Genomic DNA, 25,931 nt, shown 5'->3' with positions numbered 1-25,931 from the left:
AAGTGCCGATTTCATCTGAGCTCACTGTTGGCCTTGCTGGGCTTCTGACTCCTCCCCAACTTCTCAGTCTTGGAGGAAGATGAACATCTTTGTCCTGAGGTCACCTGGCCAGGAACGGGCAGCATCCTGTGCCCAGAATGTATGTTTCTATGAGTTGGCAGGGGCATGGGACACTTGCAGAGTCCATGTGTCGTGTTCCCATTGGCTGGGGAAGCTGAGAGGTCACCAGGAGGCGGGTGTAGTAGCCACCAAACACTGCCAGTAGCTGCTGTGCCATCTCCTACAAGAGTCATGGAAGCAACAGTGTGAGCACTACAGGCAGGCCTGAGGGCAATGGGGCTGGGTCCAGGAGAAGCCCAAACCACCAGCCTGCTCTAGGCCTAAGAAGGAAGTTCAAGGGAAGCATATGGCAGACCAGTGCCTGGGGCTCTGGGAAGGTGCAGCCTGGTCTAGAACCCCCCACTCTGCAAGTCACTGGCTAGGAGCTATGGTGGCCTTGGCTGCTTCATCCCCGCGGAAACCTCCCCAACAAGGCACACAGGACTGAGGGCTCTGCTCAGAAGCAAATCATGCACTCAGCACCCCTGATGCCCTGGGCCTCATCTTGACTCCAGGAGTGTTAGTACAACCCCGGAAGATCTGCAACCTCAGGGAGAAGTGCCGCTCCCATCCCACCTACACTTTCTGAAGTCCGTGAGTCTATAAGGTCCATGAGGTCAGATCAACTCACTTGAAGAAAATCATTAACAGGGGCTGGGTGGGGAAAAGCACCTCACGCCAAGAGACCTAAAGTTCACGTATGGTACCTGGTAGACATCTTTCTACCAGACATGTTAAGAGCTTGCTTATGAAAACTGGTTTACCACACAGGAACAAATAGTGTACATGAAAGAGACAGTGGTCATAGGCTCTGGGGAAGGCAGAAGGGATGTTAGTGTTGGATGGGTGTGGGGTCCAGCAAGAGGATGCATTCTGAAGATGCGTGGTGATGAAAGTTAAAACAAAGATGGCAAATCCCATGTGTATGTATATCTTACAAAAATGAAAAGGCATAAAGAAAACCTTTTTAAATTGAATGTCATGCATTCTCCCTAAAAATTCTCTCTCTGAAGTTTTACTCACTGATTGACCAATTGGGAATTCAGGGAAGGGGCTTGAGTCCCTCACTTGTGTCCACCTAAATGTAATAAAACTGTGTGGGTTCCAGAGAGCCAGTAATTAAAAGCATGCTGAGATCACAATCACGGACACAAAGGAATTCCAGCTCCCCACCCTGCGGCTCACCGAGCAAGTCCCTGTCTGGCTGAGGCACTGTCATCCATCCCTGGTAACATGGACTGTGGAGAGGTGGAGGGAGTGAGGCTGCAAGAGCACAGAGCTCTTAGTCCAGCGCAGCCAGTATCAGTGGATGCATCGTTGGTATTAAGAAGCTCACTCCTATATTCTCAGCATCTGGAGGATAAGGCAGATGGGTTGCTAAGCTAGGGAATTCAAGTCTAGCCTACACTAGGGACTGAGTTAAAGGTTAGTTTGGGCAACAGAGTGAGAGTCTGCCTCAAAACCACACAAAATCAAAAATACAAAAAGATCCTAACTTGGTCCTAGATGAGAGGCAGTTATATGCAAATGGCTCCCTAGGACTGGCTTTTTCTTAAGATGTCTTTCATGCTAGGCCAGAAGATACTGAAACCACAAATAACGTACAACTCAGACTGGCCTCACCGATTCAGCTCAAGATCAATACGCAGGAACCAACACTCTACAGCCCCACTGGTGACTGAGACTGGGGTCAGGGATCGGGGTGCGGGCTTCTGCCAAGACTCTGCCTTCTCCCTTTCTCTGAGAGCCAAGCAAGTCTCACTTTCCCCATCAAAGAAAGGAAGGTGATTCGGACCTCAGAGATGTGCTCAAGATCGCTTTGCAGGATAAAAATCCTTTAAAACGTGAGAGGTTGTTCTGATTCTGCATCAGTCACACCCTGGGCTTCTCCAGCCACGGCTGGCCCAGCTGCTCACACTGAGACTTGGGTAGAGGTTCTATTTTCCCTAGCTAACTGATAAGCTACTTCCAAAACATGTACACGCACACACACTTGATATTCATGACAGGAAACTGTGTTTCAATGGGTTTGAGCAAACTGAAAGAATAATTTGAAAGGCCTACTTCTAATGGGTTATTGTATGTCAACCCAGACACACAAGCCTCTTGAATAAACCACATGGCTTTATCAGTCTTTTCTGTTCCAGGGGAAAAAGTAAAGAGACTGATACAGCCATCATCTTCCCTCTTAAGTACCCCTAGTGGGAATCCCCCAACTCCCACCAAGGCTGGGCCTTGAGCTCTAAAACCATGGAATGAAAGGAAAATGCAAGTGATTGCCAAGCTCCAAAAGTCACCTGGAGTCACGCCTACTGATTGGGTCTGTCCTCATAGTTTACAGGTCTGCCAGCAAGGAACCAGACCCCACACACAGCCCAAGAGCAGAATCAAACAGTGACTAGGATTTAAGTAGACAGGTCCATGGATGACTGAAGATAATGGAAAGACACAGATGGATGGATGGATGGGTGGATGGATGGATGGATGGATGGATAATAATGGTTAAACTGATGGATGGATGGATGGATGGATGCTGATAGATGGACAGATGGGTGAATGATGGACAGACAAATGGATGGATAGACGATGACAGACAGATGATACATGAACAAGTGATGGGTCAATTATCAACAGGATCTTTTTTCTTTAAGACAGGGCCTCCCTGTGTAGTCCTGACTGGCCTTAGACCTGCAATTCTCCTACTTGCACCTCATGAGTGTTGGCGCTACAAGCATGTGGTATCACGTCCAGCAACGAACTTTCAAAATAACAGTATTCATCCAAATTTATGATGGGTTATACCTCAAGAATACGGAAGATCCTCACAGTGTAGCTATCAAAAGGGATAGCCAAGGTTATTTTTAATGCAACCAGAAGTCATAGTAAATGCAAAATTAATCTCCATAAATGAGGTTTTAAAGTACTGGTATAACCAATTTGGGCTACAGAGCAAAACTGTCTCAAAAAAGAAGTGTCAGAATAAATTAAAAATAAGTTTGGAGTTAACAAAAAGAAAAGAAAAGAAAACATTGACCTTCAAGGTTAGAACTGTCTCTCTAGCAATTCAAGGAAGATATAAATCCAAGACCTAAAACTTGACCCATCACTTGGACCATGACCACATGGAGGACCACTGGGTAGGACCTCACTAATCGCTGTGGTACCATTACCTCTGGCTCAGCCTCCGGAACAAGCTGATAGAGTTCAGTCTGCATGAGTGGTCTCTCCTGAGAACCAGGAGTGTTGGGCAGGAGGGGAGCATCCTCTAAGTCCTCAGGCCCTTCCACCACAGGGCTCACTCCCGTCTCCATGACAACACATAGCTGGCTTAATCTGCTTCTCAGCAAGGACTACAAAGGAAACAGAGAGGGCACAGGTGTATTCTAAGTCTGGCAGACCTTGACCAGCAAGAGAGCCAGACAGCAACCTCAGTGAGTCGTGACTGTGAGATTATACTTTTCCCTATAAGAGCAGGGTCCTGGGCAGCTGCTGAGGCCTCTGCCCTCCATGCCTATGTTTGCCCATCACAGCCAGGATATCAGTGTCTATCTACATGCTGCAAGTGAACAACCAGGGTGAAACCCTGCCTGAAGCTACAGGGTCTATCCCTGCAATCTTGACCTCAGGAGGTTGAGATCTCGGGAAATGGCTTATCCCAGGAAAGGAGCCAGCCATCTTACCTCTTGGCTCCTCTTCATTTCTTGAACATGATTGGACAAAAACTGCACACAGTTTTCCAGGTCAAAGTAGACAAACCAGAGCTGGGGAGAGAAATGTCAGTGGCTTGACTTTGAACTTCTAACCCCCAAGTCCATCCCCAGCTTCCACGCCTCATCCAGGTCCACCCTTTTGAAAACCACCTGATATGCCTGCTGTCTGGCAGAAACAGTGTGCAGCTCATTTGTATGGCTGGCAGGGTTAAAACAATGGTGGTACTGGAGATGAAACCCAAGATAGAATGCTAGGTAGGCACACTACCACTAAGATACATGGCCAACCCAGAAAAAAAAAAATGGCTTTGCAAGCAAATCCAGAGTAGGTCCAGCCATGGATAAAATGGCTGGACCCCATCTCCCACAAAGCATCTCAGACAGACTCCAACTCCCCTTGGCCATCACATGTCCAATGGGGCAGCGGAACAGCACCTTAACCCTCAGTAGTATGGGTAACATTCTGTCAGAAACCCAAACATGCAAAGGAGAAAAGCCCTCACAAATGACATCTTCACCAACCAGTGCCAGGTTCAAGGTTGTGAACACAAACGTTCTCAGTGGAAGGGTGCAGGTAAGAAAGGCATCCTGGTCGATACCCCCAACCTTTTCTTCCATCTCAGCCTCAGCAGCCCCCAGGCTAGGTTATCCTTACTAAGCCAAAACCTTCCATGTCCATTGAGACTCCTTGATGGTGCCACACATGAGAACCAAGCTCTGCAGAAAAGTAGAATCCTGAGTCTGACACCTGAGTATTCACCACCTTGCTCCCTGCTCAGGGTGACAGACTCTGAGACCAAAGGTCCAGGCCCTCCTGACAGATAGTCTCACCCCAAGGAGGAGTTATTCACATGACTTTTTTTTAAAAATCTGTTTACCGTGAAAAAGTCTCAAACATACATACACAGGAGATGTGAACAATCCACCATCCTGCTTGAACAACTCTGTCCATCCCCACTCCTGCTGACTGCCACCTCTCTCCTTGTCTATCACCTCACCCAGCACCCTGGAGAATTCTGAAAGGCCTCATGACCGCCAGACATTGCATCACCTCGTCCCAAGATGCCATTATGAAGAGGAAAGAAAGCGATGTCTGAAAAGATGTGTCCCTTCATTAGTGACTGGAGCAGCCACAGCTTCAACTGCATTCCAGGGTCTCTCCTATGGACCGGTAGAGGAGACCCGGAAATGAATGAAGCTAGGAAGGAGTGTAAGAAGTGAGGTGAGAGCTCCCCGGGACCATAGGTAAGCCACTCAACTGCACTGAGCACCTGAGCAGAGCCGCTCAGGATCAAATCCAGCCTCAGCCATGTCCCATATATAACTTCCTACATTAATATCTTCCTACAGCCTTAGGGACACAGAAAACTACTGAGCCAGACATGTGAGGCCTTAGCACCTCACCAGGTTCTGCAGCCCTATCACTCCTGCCATGTTACTTGGCCGTAGCCCTGGGCCACCATAAGCTCTCACTGTCCCTTTAAAGCTAGTGTGTGTATGTGTGTGTGTGTGTGTGCGTGTGTGTTCCTCATGGGTGCCTCTGCAGGGACCTAGATTCCTACACTGCCTAACCTCAGGGTCCAACACAGGGGAGGGGTCCTGAGGGAGATGCTGAAACAGGGAGAAGGAGAGGGCCTCTCGCAGCAGCGCAGCAGACACTGGACCCCACAATGCAGGCCAGAACACAAGGCCACCTGCAAGCAGGCCACCAGGAGAGGTCACTCTGAGACACAGTACCTGGATCACACTCTGACATCCTTCTACTGTGTCTGTCACTCCCAGCAGTACCCGGTGTCTCCGAAGGGCTCCATTGGCGGCCACCAGCCTCAGGTCTGTGTTAGTGTTAGCCTGGAAGACAAGTGCCAGGCCCAAGTTGTCAAGGAGCTCCTCAGCCCCGGATATCACAGCTGTCCCTCTCCCAGAGGCCACGCATCAACCTTCCCATTCAAGACAACTCTGTTTTCCCCTATGGCAAACTCAGTGTGAGTGAGCTTGAGGCTGGCTCTCCTGCTTCCTGGCTGTACTGCCTCTGTCTCTTCATTGAGTCTTTCTGTCTAAGGTTGTAGATTAAGAAAAAAGCACATCCCTGCCTCCTAGGAGTGAGAGCTCACAGAGTTGTGAAGGAAGTCTTTAGCCCAGGGCTAGGACAAAACCGTAATGTAGTGGATAGTTAAGGGAAGGAAAGGGACAGACAGTCTAGACTGTATGGAAAGAACCACTCTGTTAACAACACATCTACTTTTTTTTCCCCTCTCTCTTGCTTTTGAGAAAGGAATACCAATTTAAGATCCCCCTGGCCTCAGCCTCCAGCAAGCCCCAGGAATGAGGCATGTGCCACCAAGCCTATGCTAACAGGCCCACTTCTAAAGCTCCCAGCGCAGTACCTGGCGCTGGGAGAGGCTGTTTCCTTCAGCTCCCACCCACAGCAGCCAATGGCAAATCTGCAGTGGGAAGATGCCAAGAGACCAGAGAGGGGAAAGGAGAGGCCTTCAGAGGAAACTACAGGGCCAGTCGAAGATAGGAGCTCCCCAAAGCAGCAGGCCGCCAAAGGAAAACCAGAAATGTGCAGAGGCTCTGGTGCAGGGTCACACAGAGACAGGCAATGCTGGCACTCAGTGACAGAGGGTCAGGGTTGCCAGCACATGCTCCCACTGGAGGAGTGATTAGCCCATGAAAAAATTCTATAAGCCAAGGGCCTGTCCTCTGGTCTATCTGGGCATGGAAGAGGTTAAAAGAAAAAAAAAAAAAATCTAGACTTCTCCAGCATGTTCTTTTAACCCCACTGCACACAGGGCGTGGAGCTGCAGTTCATTGGTGGGGAGTGGGGGGGCCGTGGGGTTGTTTACAGTGCACTGAATGAATGCCTCCACTAGTTTTGACTAGAACTCTGGTCGGTCTTGCTCATCTGTTCAGAAACTCACCCACTGAGAGTTCAGTTCCTGACCCCAACCCTACCACCTGTGACACCCTGAACAGGTCACTTAACACCTCTGCCTCCACATCCTCATCCTAAACCAGAGATAGAAACTCCCTTGACTTATGGGCCTTAATAATGACTTAATTAAAAAAAAAGATGAGCCACTGCACGTAGAGCACTCAGGGGTGGACACTCCATACACGTTGGCCAAGAGTGTCACTATGCCAGGGAATCTGGACTGCAATGTCATATTTTCCACTATGTCACCATGGCCATACACAGGCATCCCTACCAAGCTCCTAGAGCTATGTGCGTCAAGTGGAGTGGACATGAGGCCGAGGCTGGGCTCTTGCACTGCCCTTCTGTTCTTGAGAAAGGCTAATCCCTCACCGCATAAGGTAGAAAACAATGGAGAGCCTATGCAATCTGCAGGCTCTCACAGATGCTAAGTGATGCAGGCCTACTAACCCCCTGAGAGGACATGATCAGGAAGGAGAGGTCTACAGGAGATCCCTAGAGCCAGGTATGTGCCATTAATCCAAGTACTTGGGAGGCCGAGGCAGGCAGATCTCTGTGAGCTTGAGGCCAACCTGGTCTACATAAGAGTTCCAGGACAGCCAGGGCTATGTAGAGATCCTGTCTCAAACAAACAAACAAATCTCAGGGGCTTGAGGTCCATGATCTGGGCTCTAAAGGAAGAGTTAAGGAGAGCTGTGTAGCCAAGGTTAGATCGTAAAGCCTGTCTGAGCTATTCTTGCTGGCAAAGTCAACAACAATAGCAATCACGACTTATTGAGTACTTGTGCTACACAGGGCAGGACTGTAAACACTCCCCACATAAAACAGGTCCTTAATCCTCACAACCGCCCTACGACAGAGCTAGGGTTCTCATGCCATTTTCAGATGAGGAAACTGAGGCCCCAGAAGTAGTGTGACTCAGTTCACCCCAGGGTTGTTGAGCTAACAAGTCACAGAAGAGCTCCGAGTCCCTACAACGCTGTGTTGGGCACAGACAGCAAGCCCTAAAGTACAAAGCACACAGCGGAAGACAGGACCACGGCAGGCTTTTAGGTGACCAAAGAGGCTAGCAGATCATGTCTTGGCTTGCACCTGTGAGCAGAGAGTGGCTCCTTCTCTGTGACCTGTGTCTGTCACCTCGCCTGGCGTTCCCTTGCTTCTCAAGTGCAGCTCATAAGAGCAGAAGGAGTGGAGAAAAGGCCATGTGCCCAGCAGGCACCCTGGACTGCATGAGTCACGTGGCACTGTGGCCCATCTGTCAGCTCCCCTCCTCCCTCCTTTCTCCTTAGGTTGACAGCTTGCTCTCCCCTCTTCTCAAAAGAAGTATCTCCTAGCAGGAGCAGGAGGCTCAATTTATTTTTACAGACCAAGCGCAAGGGTTACAAAGGCCTGAACAGAACCCAAGGGTAGGATTATCTTGTCAGACTCGAAGCAAAGCCCAACAAAGATCCTTTCAGAATGATTAAGCCATAAAGTCCCAATTTGTCCCTGTGAACACAGCCATGAAATGGAATTTGGCAACATGAAGCCAAGCCAGGTGGAAGTAGAACACTTGCTAAGGACTTGAGAGCAGTGAGAAGTGGTCTAGGGACTCGGGACACAGGGACAGAGGAGCTTCTCCAGGTTCCCAAGACAGCAGCATCCTGCGCTAGGCAGAATCAGGCCCACAAGACATGCAAACCCCCGCCCCCCAGAACCTGTGACCGCATGGTTAGGTAGCACAGTGGACCAGGGCAGAAGCTGCTCAGCTGGCCTTACACTAGGGAGAGGGTCTCAGCACATCCAGGTGGAGTTCCTAACCACAGGGGACCTTAAAACAGAACTGGAAGAGGACGAGAAGCACACACACACCCAGGAGCCCTGACAATATCTGGCCCAGGGTCACTCACATTGGACTCCATACCACAGGACTCTAGGGAACTAAGTTTATAGCCATGACAGCAGCACTAGATGCCAGGCACTGGGTGCTAAGATGGTAACCTGGAATCTAAGCAGTCAAATCTTTAGTTCTAGCCTTGTCACTTAGCAGCAGAGAGCCTGAAGCTGCTCCCAGAGCCCTTCTGACCCCTGCTCCCTGTCGGTAAAGGCCTCTGTCCAGAGTCATGAGGTACTACCATGGAAAGCCTGTTGACAGATGGACACGAACCTGTGAGCAGCACGACCAGCTCAGAGGCAGGGATCTCCTCTCTGAAGGTGATCCAGGGTCATATGCTTGGCTCTGAGCTGCGGCTCTTCACTTATAATGAGATCTAGAACAAGTTTCCTCGTTGTCTGAGCTCACAGCCTGCCTCTCAGCTTGCTACAGAAGTGAGGCCTGTCAGTGATGCACCGACTCACCCCAGGAGAGACAACAGCACTGCCTCCCCAGCCCTCAACCTCCCACTCTGGTACTGCAGTGAGGTGGACTGTGACCTTCTCTCCCTGCCAATCACAAGTATTGTGCAGGTCCAGGGAGGGGCGTGTGAGCAAGCTCAGCTAACGAGGGTGCTGCAGGAATGCTGGCTACTGGAAACTGCCCTTGAAACAGCTGGCTTCCAGGAAAAACAAAACAACAATCCACCATGACTGGGTAAGAAAACAAGGACGAAAGAACAAAGAGCCTTTGCTCCTTGGCCAAGAGGCAAGTGGCTTTGCACACCGCAGGCAGTTGCCTCAGTGAGCAGCCAAAGCCACGAGGTCGTCAGATAGTGACTGGAAAGCACTCAAGTGAGACAGGGTAACCTTTCAGGGAACCAAGGGAGAAAAGGAGAAGGGAGAGGAGGGGAGAGGAGGAAAAACATAGTAGCACAGCCGGTAATCCTAGCACTTACAGAAAGGGTCATGAGTTCAGGGCCAACCTAGGCTACATAACAAGAGAGCAAACAAAACAGGAGCCACATATGGTGGCACACGCCTATAGTCCTAGCACTCAGAAGGCACAGGCAGGCCAACCTAGTCTACAAAGCAAGCTCTAGGTCATGGGCCTCCATGGTAAGAACCTGTGTTGTCTGTTAGTTTTCAAAGCAGGAACAACATACAACAGAGAGGATTTAGCTTCACATGTGATCCCTAATTCTGTTAGTCACAGATGTGTGGCCATGAGGGGGTAGTTGAAGGAGCTACCTGAGGTAGAACAAAAGTATCAGACTACCCAGCCCTACGGAGAGAAGAGAAGGGGCCCCAGACATCTCACCTTCCTCTGCTGCCTCTCAAAGATCAGCACAAGGGTCAGGGTCAGGCTGATGGCAGCCAGGGTCGCAAGCAGCACGCCTGCCCACTGGTTGCTCAGGGCAAACATTTGGCTGGTGGAGTAGATGTTGGCCCACACCACCATGTAGAACACCTGTAGAAGACGGAGGAGGAAGGCACAGAGCAGTCAGAGACAGCAGCTCCACTCCCCAGGAACCCCTTTGGATGCTCCCGACACCGCTGGGTCAAATGGCTTCCCTGGGACCTGAGCGCCTACTCCCTGTCAAGTGGATCTTGACAACAGGTTTTAACTGGCCTGGAAGAAATGAAGATGTTCGAAAGAGACAGGCGCGTCTCTCAATCTGATTATCAGATCCCGAAGAAACGGGAATTCTGCTAGGAATCTCATACTGGGAAATGGCACCAAACAGAGGGGGAACTTGTCTCTCAGAAAGAGATTTCACACAGCTCTAACAACTCATCAGACCACCTTATACAATGAGACTGAAGCACAGATAAAGATGGGCCCATGGTGGGCAGGGTCACACCCTATCTAGGCTGCTTAGATGTTCGTAGCCTTGGTTGTGTGTTTAAACTTTGCTGTCCCTTCAGGACCTTTGGAGTTTTTACTGGACCTCTTTGTCACTCTTTGCAATGAAACCACACTGAATAAATCTCCTTTTTCTGCATTCCACTTTTAATGCTCTTTTAGTTGGCCTATTGAAGATGTCCAACTGGGGCAAAGCTGACTTGGGGTACAGGTTGTGACCCTTCAAGTTTGATAACAAGGCCAATCACTGCTAAACCCTCCTCACCCCAGTTCCAAAGGAAACACACAAGGGCAGGGCACTCTGGAAAAAATTCTGTGTCTAAACCCCACATTAATCCTTGCCTTGCAGTATGGCTTAGGAGAAGCTACGGCACCTCTCTCAGCCTCAGTTTCCCCACCTGTGATCTGGGAACAACCATGCCCACTTCCCAGGGCTGTTCCTGGGCTAACAGAGTAACATTTCACAGCCCAGGACTTGATAGGGAGCTGTTAAAGGATACTATGCACGTCCCTTTCTCCCCCAAAGTGGGAGGTGGGGTCAGCTGAGCCATGTGACCATAAACACACACAGAAGCCAGAGATCAGAGTGGTGAAGAGTCAGCAGCAAGAACTAGGTAGCTGGTGTTCACACACTGCTTGGCCACCTACACGTGTATTTCTGTGTGTAGATATGTAGGCATAGGTATATGTTTACAAGCACATGCATGCACAGGTGTATGTATTCATTGTGTGTATGCATACTATCAATATAGGAAACACACACGTTTCTGTGAACAAAAGGAAAACCAAATCCCAGAGAGAAAAGTCTTGGCCAAGGGCAAACACTGAGTCGGGAGCCTGGTGGTCTACAGATTCCAACCCCAGGTCACATCCCATACTGACCCTTTCCACGCCAAATCCATGTCTTTGGTACAGGGCTTGCTCAGGCAGCTGGGTTCCTTGTCTCCTTATATGCCTCGAGACACACTGCTGCATTTGGCATGCCTAAGGCCAAGGTGGGAGGCAGTATAGGCCTACCCTACTACTTACCACAGCAAAGGCCAGCCGCATGGGCCTGGAGTTGTAGATGATGTACCTCCTCACTTGAGGGTCCAAAAGGGCACTCTCAGCCAAGTTCCGGTACTGCTCAGCAGGGACCTATGCCAGGCAGGATAGAGAAGTCATCAGTTACAGGGCAGCCACTCCCCACCGCCCTCCTGCCAGCAAGCACGACACTCCCAGTTCACAGGACTGCCCATGGGAGGAGAGTAAGGCACATCTGAGGCACCTCAGAGGGCAGAAGAAGAGGCTCAGAGCATCGACTGGGAAATCCTAGGGTGAAGCTATCTGCAGGAAGGTGACAACCTGAAAGCCAGGGCATCCCACAAAAGAACCACACAGCCTAAGTCTCAGTACCTTCCAACAAGCACAGGGCAACCTTAGGCAAGGCACAGGCCCTGAACCAAACTCTGGTCGTGTCATTCAAGCTCTGGACGACTTTGACCAAGGGAACCCCTCTCTGAACCTTGGGTCCCTCTTCTCTAAAATGAGGGGTGTGTGGACTGTAGGGCTGGGGGTATTTCACTGAGGCTGTGCATGGGGTGCTCTACGGAGTGAGAGTGACACAGTGAGGAGTGGGCTCTCAGGACCTACTATCAACGCTGCCATTTGACCCTTTGCACACAGCCCCAAGCCCTGAGGGCACTGGTCTTCCTGTCTGAACCAGAGTGCCAGCAGAGCACACTAGCCCTACTGAACCAGAGCCACCAAAGGCAAGAGTCACTTAAAAATTACATCTCTTGACATGAGACACCCCAGGGACTTGGGGGTAGAGGAGCTTACCAGTGCTGCAGACTTGATGACCCAAGTTCATTCCCTGGAACCCAGAGAAAGGTAGAGGGAAAGAAAGGGCTCCACAAAATTGTCTTCTGACTTCCACACATGCACCCTGGTACATGCATAGACAGACAGACAGACAGACACGCACACACACACACACACATACACACACACACACACACACACACACACAACCACCATACACATTATAGCAATCATTTTCATAAATACAATTTTCCAAAGTGGAAAAATCTCATCTAAGAACATATTACAACATACACAAAGTCTTCACTAGTCTCCAACAATGATTTAAGAGCAGTGTGGGGCTTGAGGGGACGGTACAATGTATGAATCTTAAGTTTGGATTCCTAGCGTCCATATTACATAGCTGGTGCTTTGGAGAAATCCCTGGTAGCAAGTCTAGCTAAATCAGCAAGCTCCGTGTTCAGTGATAGATGCTATGTCAATAAACAAGGTGGAAGCCAGGCGCAGTGGCACATGCCTGTAATCTCAGCACTCAGGGAGGCAGAGGCAGGCTGATGTCTGTGAGTTCAAGACCAGCCTGGTCTACAAAGCGAGTCCGGGACAGCCAAAGCTACCCAGAGAAACCCAGTATTGAAAAACCAATAAACAAACAAACCAATGAGGTGGAGACCAAACCAGGAAAACACATCAACCTTGGCCTCCATGTGCACAGGCATGTACATATGAAAACACACACCTGCACACAGGACACAAGAAAGGAAGGAACAAAAGCAGGTAGAAAGAGAGAGAGGAGAGAAGAAGGAGGGGTAAGTTCTGCACAGAGGTGGAGTGGAAACATGGAAGGCAAAGCCAGCTTGTCTGGAGCAGGGGAGGGTCAGTGCTGTCTGGAAAGTCTTCCTTCAATGGCAGCAGGGTAAACTCAGGAGAGCTTTGGGGTGCATCAAGCTGCCTGGGTCCCTGCCTGCGTCCCTGTCTAGCCCAGGAATACCTCACTCAAGGGGTCTGGGGAGAGAGCCACACCATTGCCCTCCACACCAACAGCAGGTGCTACAGTTCACTGAGAGCCTGCTGTGTCCCAGAACAGCTGCAAACTGCTCCTTGCTATTGCACAGGCAACCCTGACAGAAGCCCCACAAAACTGGCATTAACACCACCCTCACCTGCAAACTAAAGTGAGGCATACAGCGCTTAAGTCTCCTGCTTGAGGTCACAAAGGCAGTCAGCAGCAAGCCTGGATCCACAGTCACACAGCAGATCTGTGAAGTCCACATCAGGATTCACTGTTTGTCCATTATGTGCTAAGTTCCATGGACTTTTCACGAAGGCAGTTTCCTCCCTTACAAGGCCTTCTTCCTGCCCACGTACTTGAATTTATCCCTCAACAACCTGTCAGGGTTTAGTCTTCCATGAAGTTTTTATGACTGCCCACCACAGGGAAGTTCAAAACTTCCACCTGTGCCACCAGGGCCAGGTATGGTCCTCTACTGTGGCATCAACGCCTGGCTGACTTGACTTATCTGACCCACATCTGGTTCCTAACAGACAGCGCAAGCATTAGCACTGGGTGCTGTTCACTTCTGCACAGTTTGGCCAGCTCACATCCTGGACATGGTGACCTCCCCCAACACACACATTCTGCAGGGAAAAGGGACATTTCTAATATACTTTCCTATGTACCTAACCACAGCCAGTGCAGTTAAAAGTTAAGTAAATGTTTGTAAAGAGATCAACGGGTAGACAGATGGCCAGGTGGATGGAGAGACAAACATAGACTCAATTAGCCAGCACTCACCTGAATGCCCCAGGCCTCCAGTTGCTCTTCTGCAGCTCCCAGGTCGAAGGATATGGGTGCGCAGGTATTGTCAATCCGCAGGACTGTGAGGACCTGGCCATTTTGCAGCTCTGTAAGCAGACCAGAGCATCAGTAGGCCAAGCAAGAACACCCTTTGGACGAGTTCAGAACTGAGGGCATCACCTTATACTGGGAGTACTTATGCCAAGCGTAGCTGTTCCCAATCCCCAAGGACTTAGCTTGACTTGGAAGGCCCCAGGTGGAAAAACTAAGGCCCACGTGGCTTAGCTATACAATTTATAACTTCCCAAGACAGAAAATCATCCCACAAAGAATGAGCGGTGGTGAGCCCCGTGTCTCAAGGATCCTGATGAGGTACATGTCTATCAAGCCCTGAATAGGAAGTTCAGCTGAACAGTTTAAATGCCAGAAAAGTGACAAATAGCAGACCGAAACAGCTACCATGAAACATCAGACCCTCATCCCCACACCTGTGACTATGCTGCCAGCCAGAGTGAAGAGTAATAAGCACTGCCTATGGGATTCAGGGTCCAGATCAGCCTCAAGCAGGGTCAGCTGCCTGGACTACCCTCTGAGGCTGATGGAATCACAATGGTCCTTAAAGGGACACAGGGCAGAGTCAGGAGGAAGGGGCACAGAGAGCTAGACCGTCGCTAGCTTTGACCACAGGAAGGGGCAGCCACAGGCTAAGTACTGTGGATAATCTGTACCACCTGGATGGTACACAGGGGCCCCAGAAAGGAGTACAGGCCTATGCTGCCTCCACAGTGAGCTCAAGGAGACCACAGTCAGGCTTCTGACTGCAGACGTGCAGAGACAGCATCGTGGCTCCCAAGCCTCTGTGTTAAATGTCAAACATCCTCTGCATCCATACAGAGCTCTCCATCACAGTCAAGCATTACCCTTGGCCCCCACTGCCTCGTTTGCACACATCAAGAATGAGCATGTGTGTGTGTGCCATCGTTCAGTTATTCCACCACGCTCTCCCTTCAGGCCACACTTCCATGCTGGCCTGCTCATCACAGGGTTGCCTGAGCTGGCTAGTGCCCCGCATACTTTTCTGACACATAGATGAATGAATATGATAAGGCTGTCATCCTCATCCTTGATAGAATTCTTTGCTCATGCCCTGGGTCAAGAGGGGAGAGCATCTCCCATCTTAAGGGTCCCATCATATAATCTTAAACTCTAGGTTCTGTCCAAAAGAGCTTTCAACTTTGCCCTCTCTCCTCTCTTTCTGAAGGGAGTGTGGTACATGGAAAAAACACAGGCCAGATATTGAGGGATCAAACTGTGACCCAGCCTTTTACCAACAAGGTAAACTTGGAGGATCAACTGTTTCTTTGCCTACAGATGGTCACAGCTACCACAGGAGACTGTGGACCATGCAGATCACAGCCTGGATGTCACCTCAAGTGAGTGGACTACTAGCCCAAGTAAGGTCATAATTTGAGAGTGAGTGGGTCAGAACTCAAAAGTCCTGATAAGACAACACTACTAAGCCTTTTACTCTCCCATATTTTGATAAAAGTATAAGATTAAACTGAAGACTACTCAAATGAAAAGAGATAGACAGAAAAGAAATAAAGGCAGCTAGTAAGACATGCATCCCCATTCAAGAGCTGGAAAAAAGGAGAAGGAGGCAGATGAGGAGGACAAGGAGGACGAGGAGAAGGACCAGGAGAAGAAGAAAAAGAAGAAGAAGAAGAAGAAGAAGAAGAAGAAGAAGAAGAAGAAGAAGAAGAAGAAGAAGAAGAAGAAGAAGAAGAAGGAGAAGAAGGAGAAGAAGGAGAAGAAGGAGAAGAAGGAGAAGAAGGAGAAGAAGGAGAAGAAGGAGAAGAAGGAGAAGAAGGAGAAGAAGGAGAAGAAGGAGGAGAAGAAGGAGAAGAAGGAGAAGAAGGAGAAGAAGGAGAAGAAGGAGAAGAAGGAGGAGAAGGAGGAGAAGGAGGAGAAGAAGGAGAAGAAGGAGAAGAAGGAGAAGAAGAAGAAGAAGGAGAAGAAGGAGAAGAAGAAGAAACCATGCATTTAATAACAGCATTTGGGAGGCAGAGGCAAGCAGATCACTGTGAGTTCAAGGCCAGCCTAGTCTACAGGGTGAGTCCAAGACAGACAGGGAAATCCTGTCTCAAAGAAAGGGAGAGAGAGGGAGAGAGAGAGAGAGAGAGAGAGAGAGAGGGAGGCGGGGAGGGTGAGAGAGAGTGCACACGCACAAGCATTGGAGCCTTCACTATATACTTGCTCTAAGAGAGCTAAGAGGTAGATGCTGTTCACATGGAAACAGCAGCCTCTAGAAAGTGAAGGGTAGACGCATGGAGCAAGCAAGAGGAAGAGATAGTACCCAAACAGCCCCCACTGGTGGCTTCCTAGCCACACAGGACTCTCCCACAGGACAGTTTCGAACCTTCAGCCAACCACACCCTGAGCTCCTCAAACACTTGCCCAAACACTATAAAGACATTTCCCTGAGTCTCTTGTTTGCCTTTCTAGCAAGAGTTCCGGGATTGCTTAAAATGAGAACAGCAAGCTCTGAGCTTGGAAATACTTGCTTCTCCACCTAAGCTAAGCAAAGCTGAGAGAAAGAGTGAGAGAGTGAGCGCACACACAAAGGAGCAAGAGGGGCCTTGTTAAGGTTTGGCAGAGGGGTGCCATTTAAGTCCCAAAGGGAAAAAAAAATACTTCATCTTGTCCCTTTCTACTGCAGCATGTGTAGGTATTTAAATTGCTTTCTTAAAAACATAGTAACTCGCCTTTCTTTTTTCTTTTTCTTCTTCTTTTTTTTTTTTTTTTTTTTTTGAGCACTGAATTTCAGCCCTTTTATGTAAGCCCCTCCTTCCTATAGAGCACCCACTGTTTACAGTGCTATTTCTCCTTGCTGCACCCAGTTACCATCCATCCCTTCACACCCCACAAGACTGACTCTCTGCTATGCAGCAGGCCTCCTGCTGGCTCTGTGGACACTGGAAAGGTAAAACAGAACAGAGCCCAAAACTCCCTGAACAGGCAGGAAGGCTGGACACTCAATACTTACTACACAGATACCTGGTATGTAAATAAATTCTACAGTGAGAATACATCAGAAAATCTCGACTAAGGCTAACCCACCAAATAATGTGTCATTGGAAGAAAGGATGAATAGAGGGCTGGAGGATGAACGGAACCAAGCACCAAAAATAGCATCATGGGTAGAAAAAAAAACACCATGTACAAAGGTCCTGAGACAGAACGCACTGAAAAAAACAGAGAACAGGGCATCAGGAGGCACCAAGGTTAGCCTGGTGAATGGGGGCTCTTCCTGACATGTCCAGTCGGAAGCCCTGAAGCAGAATGTGTCAGCAGGTTACACATCTGAGAAAGGTTCTCTGGTGGGAACAGAAAACTACCTAGTAGTGGTAGTCAAACTTAAGGGGGTGACAGGAGGTGATGACAGTGAGAACACGGTAGATATGATAGAAAGTAGCCTGGAGCCAAATCCCAAAGTCACCCAGTTATCCAGAGACCCCAGTTACAAGGTGTGAGTTCAGCAGGAACGGGACACAGTGAGAAGTGAGGGCAGGTCATGCCCTTACCTTGTCCCCAGTCAGGAGAGCTCCCCTGAGGCAGGGTGCTGCAACCCAGGGTAGAGGTGGGCAGTGGACCAGCTGCCCCACCAGGGTCTGTGGGAGGCTCACAAGCCATGGCAGGCAAACAGCTGCTTTAGCTTCTACTTCCTGTTCCTGGGGGTGCAGGTCATGCTGGGGCTGCGTCTCGTCTCCACTTGCCTATGAAAAACAGCAGAAGAATGAAGTTGAGCCTGGCTCCCTGGCCCTTCGCAACTCTGTTCTCAGGGAGAGGGCCAGGAAGAACCGTCAGGAGGCTAAATGCCGACTTTCCCATCCTGATGAGGAAATTTCTCAGAAGGAAAAGGAACTAAAACTTTCCACTGGCCGAGGCTGAGAATTCCCCTTCTTGCCTAGGGTCTCCTCCAGCTCCGCCACACCAGGCCCGACTCACTCCTGAGATGCCCAGGCAAGCAAGCCTGAGACAGGTCTTATGTTCACTGTGGGAAGGCTTGTTTATTTATATATACACAGCTTTCCATGAGGCTCTGCAAGATCCAAAAACACGAAACCAAGGCACAGGAAACACAGACTAAATGCAAAAGGTCCTGACCAACATAAGAGGAGAACTGGGTACATTCCATTTCTCTAAAGAGGCAAGGTCCATGTTCAGGGCTCAACACTGTGGCCCCACTGCCGCCTAGTTGTGTAAACTTGGATACGTGGCTTGACCTCAGAGCTTTGAATAGGCTTTTTCAATCTAACAGGCCTCCCCCAACAGGCCCACCACCAGCAATCAATGAGGAAAGCAGGAGTGGGGGACACTCCTTGAATACTATCTCTTTAAACCCTTCAAAGGCAGCACTCTACAGAGGCAGAGGCAGACTAACCCATGTGAGCTCACCTGGTCAACATAGTGAGCCCAAGGCCAGCCAGAACTACACAGTAAGCCCCTGCCTCAAACACACACACACACACACACACACACAAACACACACACACACCCCTCAGTCTAGCCTCATAACACATGCTGATAATCCCAGGACGGAGGGGTGCAGGGGGCAGAGGCCATAGGATCAAAACGTTTAATGCCAGTCTGGGCTGCCCAGTGAGTTCCAGACAAGGTGTAGGCTGCCAGGAGACCCTGCCTCATAAAAAGAAAGACAACTGTTCCTGGTGTGACTGTTTACAGACCTTTGACTGAGGCAAGGGTTTGGTCTCTAGGGCTTTGAGGTGGCCAAAGCCAGCATGGAAACATTGACAGCTAAACTCTTCTCCTAGAAAAGACAAGCAGAGTCAGCCCTGGTTTTTTATTTAGCGCTGAAGGACCATGGAGACATGGCCAATGCCTCCAGCATCAGGTGGGCCCAGAGACACAGCAGCATCACCTTTAGCCACTTTCGTTAGCTGAAGAGGGGATGCTCCCTATGGGACCTCCCTTGCTGACTTCCTGCATCATCAATCTGCTGCAACCTGTGCCTTGTGTCCCAAGAAAAACCAGGTTCCATCAATACCCAGGAATGACACATCAACCCAAATGTCCTCTAGACATTTGGAGGACAAATGGTGGATAGTCCACTAGAACGTTCATCTGCTACCAAGGAAGGTGACACTGGGGAAGGTATGAAGATCCCAGATGACAAACACCTGCCTGAATCCAAACTAGCCCCAAGGCCCACTGCCACTGACCTCTACAAGGAGAAACTGGTGCTTCTGTCCTCTTCACTGTTTATCTCATTGCTTCAACAGAAGCAGCTGCGTAAGCTGTGGGGTGTCCTGTAAAAGGCAAGTGTAGGGACTCCTGTTAAGAACCGAAGGATCTAGGATCAGGGAGATGACTCGGCAGGTAAAAGCCACCCCGCGTTCTAGCCCAGGTGCCCACATGAAAAGCCAAATGAAGTGGAAGAAATGTCTACAATTGCAGTGTTCCTATGGTGAGATGGGAGGTAGAGACAGAAGATAAGCAAGAAGCTCATGGACCAGGCAACAAGAAGAGATTGCCTAGGGCCGGAGAGAGTTACAGCACTTGTTCTGTACAGAGAACCAGGGTTCAGTTTCTAGCCCCCACGTGGTGACTCACAACCATCCATAACTCCAGGGCCAGGGGAGACCCAACACCTTCTTCTGACCTCTGAGAGCACCAGGCACACACATAGTGCAGACATGCATGCAGGCAAAATACTCACACCTACAATAATAATAAATAAATCTAAAAAAATAATAATAATAAATACTGACAGACAGCGAGACAGAGAGCGATCCTGCCACAACATGGCAGAAGCCAAGAGCCTATTCTCAAAAGTTGTCCTCTGCCCTCTACATCCATGGCGTGTCACGTGGGCACCCACACTTATACACAAATACTGAAGAACTTAAGATGATGGCAGCGTAACAGGAAAGTAAACTGTGGGGAAAGGCAACTCTGTACAAGGGAGCCCTGAGCAACCAACCGTGCAGTCACTCCCAACTCCAGACTCTAGAAGAGCAGTTGGTCAACCTGTAGGTCTGGACTCCTTTGGGAGTTGCATATCAGATATTTATGAGTCATAATAGTTGTAAAATTAGTTATGAAGTAGCAACAGAAACAATTTTATCATGGGGGGGGTCATCACATGAGGAACCATATAAAAGGGTCACAGCATTAGGAAGGTTGAGAAGCACTGGTTTAGAAGGCACTTTGCCTCTTCTCCCAAAAAACAAACAAACAAACAAACAGGTAAAAGACGAACATTAACAATTTTTGCACTTCCGTCCTAAGGGAGTCTAAGGCCAAAAAGCAACAAAATGTTATGAAACTTCTGAGAGCTTTGGAGCCAGAAAGGCTGAGTAAGAATCCGTGCATAGGCATTCATGTGCTCTGTGCCCTGTGCCCTCAACTCTGCCACCACCCCAGCCCAGCCCTGTGCCTGAGCGCTACTGTTAGCATCTATGCAGTAGGAGAGGGGATGTTGGGGGGAGGGACAGTGAGGCCTGCCTCACTCAGCTGCTTTGGGACCCTAACAAGCAGAAACATGGTGTTCACTACTCCGCCCACAGCTAAGGTTCCTTCCTTTCCTCAACATGGTTTTCCTGTTTTGTGGTCAAGGCATGTCCTCTCCAAAGCTGAGTGGCTATCAGCTGAAGAGACTGGAAAGGATTCCAGTATGTGGCTCCAGGGACTCAGAACACAGCACCCATGCCCTCATGCCTCTGCGCATGCTCTGGCTTTCTTTCAGCTTATTAATGAAACCACCTTCTGATCGGAAGAAACCATGTTTCCTAGGCATAATATAGAAACAAAGACAGACAACAGCTACCCTGCAAAACTCCTCATGCAAAGACAGCGTCTTTCCTCATCCTGGACCCGACTCACAGTATCAGTCTCACACATGCCGAGTACTTACCCGCCAACCTTACCCGGCCTGCTTTTCTTCTTGTACCCAGGCCTCCCCAAGAGGCACAAAAGCCACAAAAACAGACACAAAGTTGTGCTCTGAGCTGACACCTTCTGCTTCCTCTGACAGACACAACCTTGACATCTATCTTGGGACTCAGGGCCACAGTTATGCCTCACAACACTGGAGTGTTGACAAGGCTGGGAGGAGCTGACACAGGCTGGAGTTGCTCAAGCCTGGAGCTGTACAGAAGGACCCACTGGCTGCACAATCCCACAATGAAGCATTGTGTTGGGGGCAGAAATCACAGCACCCACGTCAGCCTCCTCGGCTGCCCACAGAGACCCAATCAGCAGACTCCAGCCATCCACCCAAGGGTGTGTGTTCCACCAAAAGTAACCTGCCCAGCCCAACCACTTCCCACCTGGGTGGCCTTGAGCAAAGTACTGGACTTTTCTCTGCCTCCATTTCCTGGAACAAGGACAAGGATAGTCATTTAGTATTGCCCTGGGGTTCCACGTTGACATGATCTGCACTTAGAGGAAAAGTGTCATCGCTGAGAGAAGGGAGTGGTCCTCAACCTATTCCACAAACATTCCCTGAGAACCTTCTAGGGCCACAAGCAGGACTGTAACACGACGCCTCTGCTCTGCCCTCCCCCGCCGGGATCACTATCCACTGGGAAAGACACACTCAGAAGAGACGGCCAGAGATGAGGAAATCAGGCAGCAAAGGGGAGCAACTTCAGTGGTGGAGGGACTCCCCGGAATGTTCTTACACATTACCATGGTGGACACTGCAAGGGGCCATGCCAATTTCAAATGGACTCAGACCAGAGGTCAGGATGAGCCTAGGGCTCTGTATCCGCATCCAGCCCAGAGACTAGTGGGCCATGAGGGTGCAGGAAGGACCCCAAAGGCAGGTGATGATGACCTGTTGCAGTTTTCAGCACACAAGTCAGGGAGTCCCACGCAAGGGTTAAGAAGAGCATAGAGGGAGCAAGACTCCTGACAGTTCCTTAGGGAGTCCACATTTCAACCAGATTTTCCAGTCGCAGGCTGTGCAGAATCAAACCCCCAGAGGTCCCGTCTCTGCACAGTACCTGCCAGCCTCCCCAACAATGAAGAGCCTGCCCAGGATGCCCTGAAAGGAAAAAGAAAGCAGCTTCTTTCCTTCTTCAAACTCAGCTTTGTTAGTTACACTGCAAGTCCAACAGATCAGAGGGGCAGCAGTCCCCAAAAGTTTAGGGCAGAAATGTCTGGCTAACCAAGAAGTCCAAACGTCCCCATTTCAATGATGAGGCCATTAAGCCCCGGAAGAGAAAGCTGACTAGCCAAGGTCAAGGAGCAAAACACGGAGGGAGCCAGAACAGAAAGACGGCTCGGCTCGGCCGGGACTCTCCCACCGTACCTGCCTTGGTCTAGGGCAGCTGGCTCCCGGGTCTCTAACCCGCTGGCGTTGAGGCTCCTTCGCCCCCAAAAAATCACCTGCCCTACCCCGTAGATTCCACGCCTCACGCGTAGGGCGGGAAGAGGTCGCCCGAGCCTTAGCAGCGAGACGCGCACGCAGGCCCCGCGGCCTCGCGGCCCCAACCCCCCCGAGCGCGGGCGCGGACGCACGAGTGCGCGCACGGCCCGCGCGTACTTACCGCTTCGCTGATGGCCCCGGGGACGAGCAGGGACAGAGGCTCCGCGCCCCTTCTGCGCCCAGGCGTCCCGGCGCCGCCGCCCCCTCCCCCCGCCCCCGCGCGCCCGCCTCCAGCGCGCTCCCCCAGCGAGTCTCCTCCGCCGAGCCGCCGAGCGCGTCTCCCGGGCCAAGCCGGGAGCGTTTCATCAGCCACGCTCCCCTAGGGCGCCGGAAGGGGCCCCGCGCCCGCCACGTGCATGGGATCTAGGCTCGTCCCCGCAGTGAAGGAGCGGCGGGGCGGGGAGGCCTGTCCCGAGTGACGGAGAGTCACGGGATCCGGTGCATGAGGCAACACTCGGGACCAGAAGTTTCATCGAGGCTTGTTTTTTTTAATGAGAAACAGTGTGCCATATTGAGAGCGTCCGTGTGGTCTCCACTTCTCTGGGAAATTAAATGTGTCTGTGTTTTGTTTTAAAATACTTAGTTATCACTGCCATGAAATTGTGTGAAGTGTTTTGTTGTTGTCGGTTTGGTGGGGGGGTGGGTTTTTTTGTTTTTGGGGGGTTTTTTTTGGTTGTTGTTTTTTGTTTTGTTGGAGTGGGGGCGTCGAGACAGGGTTTCTCTTCCTAGCCTTGGCTGTCCTGGAATCAGTCTGTAGACCAGGCTGGCCTCAAACTCAGAGGCCTGCCTCTGCCTCCCAAGTGCTGGAATTAAAGGAGTGCGCCACCACCGCCGGAAATGATGTGTGCGGTGTTCAATCCCACACTTTCTCACCCTACTCCTTGATATTAAAGATGGTCTGTGATGACCTGCTTTTTCCAATCACTAGTCTTGGGTTCACCTTGCTTGGTTGCTCTGACACCACCAGATCTGGCTAACTGCGTGTCCTTTTCTTTAGAGTATGTGTTTGTATAAAAGGAACAGATTCTATTCAATTGATAACCATTGTCTTTCAACAAGGACCCTAGATACTTAGTGCCTGCATCAATGGCCCCATTTCCTTTTAAGGAGATCATACACTTCTGTAAAAATGGGCCTCCCTTTGCCTTGTCCCTCCTGAATGATCCATGGGTACATGGTTCCTACTCTGGCTTGCAAGAGGGACTAAGGCATGCACATGCCACTGCCCGTGTTTCTACAAGTGGTCTTGCACACACAGACACACATTTCTTTTCTTTTTTTCAACAGTTACTGTCAAATTCTTGAGGACTTTCAGACCACAGGACTTACATACAGCTGCAGGATGTTTGAAGGCCGCAAGAATGAACTGGAAACCCAAATTAATATATCCCATGCCAGTGCCCATGGGAACAAGGGAGGATCAAGGAGGCAAGCTACTAAATATGAATTATTTGTGAGCAAATCAGTACTGTTCAGTTGCCAGCACTGGGCAGTGAAAACAGTTCATGGAAGCTTCCTGTGTAGTGTGATCAACTTGCTGATAGTAATTTAGAAGCCTGGGAACAAAAAACCCAAATGCTTCTAAATGCTGACAGGCTATTGAAAAGGAACCAGCAACAAGCTGTGTGGCCTAGCCTCGATCTCTCAACCCGGCCTCTGGAGCAAGGCCTATCTCCTCCCTGACAACAGAGACGCCCTTCTGCCTTCCCAGCAGCCTGTCTTCACTCTTCATGCTTCAGCACAAAGTTTTCTGCGACACATCAGCACCCTACAGGTACACAAAAGGGAACTTGGAAAGCTGCCGGCAGGGCAGGGTAGGGCTGCACTGGTGCACCATGTAGCAGCCTGTGTGCTCTGGGCAGCTCTGTTTGCTTATTCTAGAAAAGTCAGTGACACCTGCTGATGTGGGATTGTCAAAGACCAAATGTTGAGTGCTTAGAAAGTGTTCTGACAAGCAAGGTGCGCCCTGTAGCAACACAAGTGTCTGCATATCTGAAAGCCTGGGTGGAGGAGGAGGCGATCCTCTTGCAAGGGAAAAGGACCATAAAATCCAGTGAAACACTGCAGAGCTGACTCTAGTGGTGACAGCCTGATGGGGTCTCCAGGGCTTTTTGGTCATTTCAAGCTGTACCACCTGCAGCCAACCCTGGATGAATCACTGTCCTCTCCACAAACCCCATGCTCCATAAATAGAGTGTCTCTCAGTTCCTCCTGCACCCGACTCTTTCACTTCCAGGTCTCAGTGCTTACCTCAGATCATCTCTCTCCATCTGGGAGATGAGTGCCAGCTCATCCCCATCACCCGACTGGCCCATTCTTAGGTCTTGGGTGACACGGCCCTACTTCTGAGAGGCCTGTCCTGCCTTAGGCTGTCCTCCTCCGCGGCGATGGTTCTTGTTTAACCTACAATTACACTTATCATGAGGTATGGCTATTGCTTCATTCTTTCCCAGGGAGCATAAACCGTCAAGTCCTTGGGCCATTTCTGCCCTGCTCATAGCTGTCCAGTGCCCAACCCACAGCCTTTCCTTAAACACATCTGAATGCATGGATGAAGTAAAAGAATAAAATAATAATAAGAATAATAAGAATAACTGGTTTGCAAATTACATTCACTGACTTTCTAGTTTCTGTCAGGAATGCTGCTTGACACATTGCCAGAGGCTGAGCAAACTGGTCAGATCACGCAACAGCTCAGGCCAGAAGTCCAAGAGTCACAGATTCCAATGCAGCCTTTGCCACTAGCTAATTAACTGTGTCCTTGAATAACTGACTTAAACACTCTAAACCTGTCTCTTAATTTACACAGTAGAAGCAATACTATTGCAGACATTGGAGACATTGTGTGTATCAATACCTGTAATTACCATCCATGCTGCTATATGCGTACTATTCAAAAAATTATTTACAAAAGTGTTTCTATTAAAAAGTATCACTGGAGGGAGGGGGACACCAACCCACCCATAAAACCTTTGACCCAAAATTTTGTCTCACTTACAAGAACTGTAGGGATAAAGATGGAGCAGAGACTGGGGAAATGACAGCCCAATGACTAGACCTACTTGAGACCCACCCCACTGGAGAGCGCCAACCCCTGACACTATTGATGACACTCTGCTTTGCTTGCAGACAGGAGCCTAGCTTAACTGTCTTCTGAAAGGCTTCCTCCAGCAGCTGATGGAAACGTAGAGACCCACAGCCAAACGATAAGCAGAGCTGGGGAAGTTCTGTGGAAGAGTGGGAGGAAAGATCGAGGGAGCCGGAGGGGTCAAAGACCTACAGAGTAAACTAACCTGGGCCCATGGAGGCTTAGAGACTGAACCACCAAAGAGCTTACGTGGGCTGGACATGACCCCTACACACATGTAACAGATATGTAGCACAGTCATCATGTGGGTCCCTTAATAATGGGAGTA

General features: G+C 49.9%; 1 protein-coding gene across 1 annotated transcript; it reads right to left on the bottom strand.

Moving 5' to 3' along the window:
* On the bottom strand, positions 1-22,577 carry Tmem268 (transmembrane protein 268). Its single transcript, XM_051163119.1, has 9 exons — positions 22,399-22,577; positions 17,645-17,836; positions 14,058-14,167; positions 11,492-11,599; positions 9,917-10,066; positions 5,547-5,657; positions 3,780-3,860; positions 3,270-3,449; positions 1-280 (listed from the first exon to the last, which is right to left on the bottom strand). The coding sequence occupies exons 2-9, from the start codon at positions 17,751-17,753 to the stop codon at positions 101-103; spliced, it is 1,029 nt and encodes a 342-aa protein (XP_051019076.1). The 5' UTR covers positions 17,754-17,836; positions 22,399-22,577; the 3' UTR covers positions 1-100.
* Between the last annotated feature and the right edge of the window lie 3,354 nt (positions 22,578-25,931).

The sequence above is a fragment of the Acomys russatus genome, chromosome 2, assembly GCF_903995435.1.
Source record: "Acomys russatus chromosome 2, mAcoRus1.1, whole genome shotgun sequence".
In the NCBI taxonomy this organism is placed as follows: domain Eukaryota; kingdom Metazoa; phylum Chordata; class Mammalia; order Rodentia; family Muridae; genus Acomys; species Acomys russatus.
This window is presented reverse-complemented; position numbering and strand designations above follow the sequence as displayed.